The sequence below is a fragment of the Sycon ciliatum genome, chromosome 3 (assembly GCF_964019385.1).
Source record: "Sycon ciliatum chromosome 3, ocSycCili1.1, whole genome shotgun sequence".
Classification (NCBI taxonomy): domain Eukaryota; kingdom Metazoa; phylum Porifera; class Calcarea; order Leucosolenida; family Sycettidae; genus Sycon; species Sycon ciliatum.
The window spans coordinates 39,753,882-39,758,990 of record NC_088645.1 but is presented as its reverse complement, the minus strand read 5'-3'; the positions used below and the strand labels follow the sequence as shown (position 1 = coordinate 39,758,990).

Sequence of the window (5,109 nt, the reverse complement as noted above, 5' to 3'; positions counted from 1 at the left end):
TGCAAATTTCAAGGTTCCCTTCAGAAACTTTTTCAAGGGCTTTGCACAGTCGATCCACACCCCAAAGGCAACCTACCTGCAAATTTTGAGCGAAATCGGAGAGATCCACTTGCACACATACTTTGGTATTCTCCGACATGCTCTCTTAAGCTTTGCCCGGGGCGCTGCCGTCAACTCAGCAACATGGCCACCGGCGGGGGGTGTTTCGTTTGTGTAGCGGGACTTCTCCTCGCGCTTGGTGGTCAAGGATGTCTGCATATTAGTATTGCCTTCTACGGGTGTGCTTGAACGCTGAGCCCTGCGCAAACGCCTTGCTTGGACGTCCTGCCATTCGGGTTGAGGGGTGTGCGTACGGTGTGAGACGGAGTCGACAGTGCTAGGTTGCTGTACAGTGTGTGCACTGGGCTGGCTGGCACTGCCAGCATGTGCGTGTGTACCGTACAGGGTGTGTACCGGCGGGCTTGAGCTGGAGGGTCCAGCGGGTGCACGTGCAGGTTGTTGGGATGTTCCTGCTAGTACGTCGCTGTACTGTGCTGTGCTGCCAGAGGTCGTGTGGCTCCCGTGTACGCGTTGCATGGCATGCTGTGTGTGTACTGCGGTGTGTACGCTATTAGGGAGGTTTCGCTCTACGTAATTACGTATGGAAATCCGTATGTCGTACGCGCCGGGCAGCGAGGGCAACTTTCATACGTAAATCTCTCTACGGATTTCCGTAGGAAAGCTCTTTCCTACGTTGGGTCCTCCGTAGGACTTTTTGAAATATATTTTCGCATTTTCCGCATTTGTCCATGGCAACATTCAAGCCGCGCGAAACACAAGGTACACACACCGTACACCACGTGCAAAATATCATGGAAAACGCGGTTTCGGTTCATGGTGCATACGGTGGGCGCATGCAGCCAACGCGTCTCCAAAGCAACAACGCATGTTGAGCAGTCGTGGAGAAATCACGTAGAGCGAAACCCAACAGCTCTGATTTTCACGTATGAAAATTCCGTGCAGTTCATACGTTATTTTCATACGTAATTCCGTAGAGCGAAACCTCCCTAATGTCTCTTAGGTCAGCAATTTCCCGCCTGAGTTCTTGAATCTCACGTTTCAAGGACGCAATTTCATCGTCTCTGCCCCCCCCCCCTTGTCGCCATCATCTCCTTGTTTAAATCCATTATTGTTGTGGACAATGAGGCTAAGGCAGTCGTTATATCTCCTATACCAGTCATACCTTCCAGGATGGGGTGGGACCCAATCCCCTCCTTCCGGAGTGCTCCTACCAGGTCTGGCCGCGAGAGAGAATCAGATTTCGCGATGCCGTTCCGGGTGGCCAGATTTTGGAGGCAGTCAAACGTCAGAAGGGCCAGGTCGACATGCTCATTGGTGGCCATAGTCCACAGTACAAGTCACAGACTCTATGGGTTACAGTTGCAGACTCACAAACAAGCTGAGAGGATGTTGAATCGCGAGTACATGCAGAGCTTCAAATTTTGCATCCGCCATTGCGCGAAATCGCGCATTTTTTTAGACCATTCCACTAAAGTATTATCCAAAACTTAAACGCAAAAATTCAGTCACTTTTGCATCAACTGCTGCACCGAAAAATGTTGGTGGCGCAAGGAGAAGCTTGTCGTTTGGAGTGACACGTGATCACCGCTGCTTTTCCTTGTCAGAGTCAACAATACACTTTGTTCTGCAGCGTTGGGAGTGGTGTTGGTGAAGAAATTAATGACTAGACGTCGCGGAGGAGCGCCGCAGGTATTTGGACGTATTTCAGAATGATCGAGTGGAAAAATTCCGAATTGTCTATTTCAAGAAAACCCAAAAACGATGATTGAGGACATGTCCTCAGTGCTAGAAGAGGTGTTCTACTTTTTTTATTTTTTTTATGTTTATTTGAATTCGGATAGCTCAACAGTACAGAAGTACAACTACAAAGAGTACCGAATAGAAGGCCCCGAGAACGGGAAACCAAAAAACAAAACAAAAAACAAAACAAAAAAAGACATCAAGTTACTGATTATGCACATTGCTTGAAAGCAAATCACAACAATGTTTGTTTGTTTGTTTGTTTCTTTTATTTGAATTCGTTTAGAGCACAGGCAATTCTGCCTTCTCGCCAGAGGAAAAACCTCCGGTTTCTGCTAAGAACGAATATAATATTATGAGAGAAGGAAATATTAAAAAGAATCATAGCAATCATGATAATTCCAAAGCACAAAGTTTGTATATAATTCAAATGGGTGTGTGTATGTGTAAGCATGCAGTGAAGAAAACACCGAGAAAACATGCAGTAATGTGTAGGGATGCCGAGCAAGGTGGTTACAAATTACAATTAATTCTGTTCAGAGCCAGTTTAAAGGCAACCGCCGCACTGTGGAGGCGAATATCGCTGGGAAGGGAATTCCAAAGAGTGCTTCCCACAAATGTCAATGACTGACGACCGGAAGGTCCAGGAAGGAAAGGCACTTGCAGTAGCCGCTGCTCCTGTCCTCGAGTAATTCGGCGATCATCCCGGGATGCTTGGCCTGTGTTAGCCATCAACTGAAAGTAGGTGCAGAAAAGAGGACTTGCAAGATCATGTAGGCAACGGAAAACAAAAAATAAAACCTTGTAGTTAAAAATGTGAGTTAGGGATCGAATAGATAAGCGCACGAGGAGGGGGGCTGTGGATGCACGGCTGGAGAGTCGGAAAATTGCACGAATTCCGGATTTGCTGGATTTGATTAAACGACTCTGCAGCTGCTTTGTCAGCGACGGGAAGAATGCATTGGATGCGTACGTTAGTCGTGCTTGCACAATGCCAATGTACCAAAGTCTGCGGGCTCTTATGGGCAGAGATCGCCCATGGCGCCATAGCTGGCTGATGGCGACTGACGCCTTCTGCACAACACTGGAGACATGGGGCTGCCAGGATAGCTGGTCATCAATGGTTACGCCAAGGTATTTGGCAGTGGAGGTAACAGTTAAGGCTTGATCCTTACATTTCACGACTGGTATGTCGCCAGTGAGTCCCCGAGGTTGAATTACCATGACTTGGGTTTTGCCGGTATTCAGCAGAAGCCCAATTTCGGAGAGCCAGTCAGACAGACGTGTCACAGCCGTAGTCAACGTCTTGCAAACAGTGTCCAGATCTGAATCAGAATAATCTAGGATGATGTCGTCCGCGAACTCCTGATAAACAACAATGCAAGGTATGACGTCGGAAATGTCACTCGTGTAAAGGACAAAGAGAAGCGGCCCAAGAACACTGCCTTGGGGCACACCTCTTGAGCATGGGACTGCATCAGAAAGAGCCTCACACACCTTGACACGTTGAGTACGACCAGACAGATAGCTAGCCAACCATAACAATACTCTGCCATTGACTCCCAGGGTGAATAGTTTATCAATCAGACGTTGATGTTGGACACGGTCAAACGCTTTTGACATGTCAACCATCACAATACCTGTGTATTTTCGCTCTTGTTTGGCCAACAGCCAACGGTTGGCGGCTAGAACTAATGCATCTTCGGTAGAGTGCATTTTCCTGTAGGCAAACTGACTGCTAGGTAATATGCTATGTTGCGTGAGGTATGCTGTGAGTTGCTTCTTTACAAAGAACTCCAAAATCCGGGACAGAATAGGGAGCAATGACACTGGTCTATAGTTAGTAGGGGATGTTGCATTGCCACTCTTGAACAGTGGACTAATGTGTGATGTTTTAAAACACACTGGCACAGTACCTGATGTCAAGGATGCATTGACTAGGGTGGTAAATGGAGGTGCCAGGACATGTGAACACTGCTGCAGTACAATTCCAGGAATGCTGTCACTCCCAGATGCTTTGTGAGGACTCACAGTTTGCAAGCATTGTGCAACATCAGACAGGCTTACCGGCTGAAATGTTGAGAAGCTAGATGCAGAGGCTGGACCATGTGGTATATGCAGCTCAGGTGGCCGCATAGGGTCATGCACAATGTCTCCAAACAATTTACTGAGTGACTCAAGCGGCGCTTCAGGTTCTTTCCGTGTCTTCTGTCGGCCTGTGACATCGTTCATGACAGCCCAAAGTTACCGTTGATCTGATGTATCACATCTCTTTGTGAAGTACAAGTTGCGCAGACTCCTGTCCAACTTCCGTGCTTTGGAGCGAGCTGATCCTTGTGCTTCTTGAAGGTTCTGATCGGTTTTGGCTCGGAGCCAGAGACAATGCGCCCGGTTCCGTTCACGAACACTTGCCATTAACTCATCTGTAATCCAGGGGCAAGGACGTCGAGATTTGCGGTGCCGTTCCTGAAGTGGAGCATGTTTGTCTAGAGTGGTCTGGATTCCCGCTGTGAGTGACGACGGAAGCACATCCACACAGACAGAGTCACAGGTAGTTAGCGTCTTCTCCAGGTCACATGTAAACATATTCCAATCCACTTTGTGCAAAAAGCGAGTCTTGCGCAGATGCTGTCCCTTCAAGTGGTGACTTGCTGAAATTGGCAGCCTGGCAAGTATTGCAGAATGGTCACTGATATCCAAATGTATAGTCTCGCAAACACCCTGGATCGGGGTGGTAGACAAGAATAGATCCAGTAGTGCGGCAGAACTGCTGGTTACTCGCATTTGGTTTAGATAGAATGACCCCAACTGCATTAGTTTTACAACGGTGTCATCTGTATTCGTTTGAGCAACGAGTTAATTTGAAACTATACGTTTTGGTCTATGGCTGCTTGTCATCAATTACTAGCCCCCTCCTTCAGTCACTGTTTCTCCTGCGTTCAGTTGGCCCGCATACAAATGCTCGTACTCGTGGCCAGGATACAGCTGCCTTAGTATTACCTACTGTACATATTGGGCATGGACTGCGCTCAGTTTCTTTTCTGGCGGCAGGTCGGTGGAACACTCTTCCTCCAAACTGTCGTCAGGCACAATCTGCTGGTACTTTTGCTCACCTCACAAAGATTCACCTAAGGTTCCCTGTAACAAGGCGATGCCTGTTGGGACTCCCCTAGTCAAATAATAAATACTACTACTACTACTCGGGTAGGAGATGTGACGTGGTTGCGAAGGTTAAACTGGTTGAGTACATGATGCAAAGGAGTCACAGCATGGGCATCATTAAAGTTTACGTTGAAGTCTCCTACTAGC

At 47.8% G+C, this 5,109-nt stretch overlaps 1 protein-coding gene across 1 annotated transcript; it reads right to left on the bottom strand.

The window, feature by feature from the left end:
- Positions 1–2,213: 2,213 nt before the first annotated feature.
- LOC135812761 (uncharacterized) lies at positions 2,214–4,038 on the bottom strand. The gene is made up of 2 exons (XM_065326000.1): positions 3,868–4,038; positions 2,214–3,165 (listed from the first exon to the last, which is right to left on the bottom strand). The coding sequence occupies exons 1-2, from the start codon at positions 4,030–4,032 to the stop codon at positions 2,314–2,316; spliced, it is 1,017 nt and encodes a 338-aa protein (XP_065182072.1). The 5' UTR covers positions 4,033–4,038; the 3' UTR covers positions 2,214–2,313.
- Positions 4,039–5,109: the final 1,071 nt, after the last annotated feature.

Excerpts from the sequence above, each read along its gene's own strand:
- LOC135812761 (XM_065326000.1), bottom strand. The coding sequence starts at position 4,032 with ATGAACGATGTCACAGGCCGACAGAAGACACGGAAAGAACCTGAAGCG. Across the intron at positions 3,166-3,867 it reads GCTTCTCAACATTTCAGCCG|GAGTTCGCGGACGACATCAT; the intron begins GTAAGCCTGTCT and ends GTTGTTTATCAG.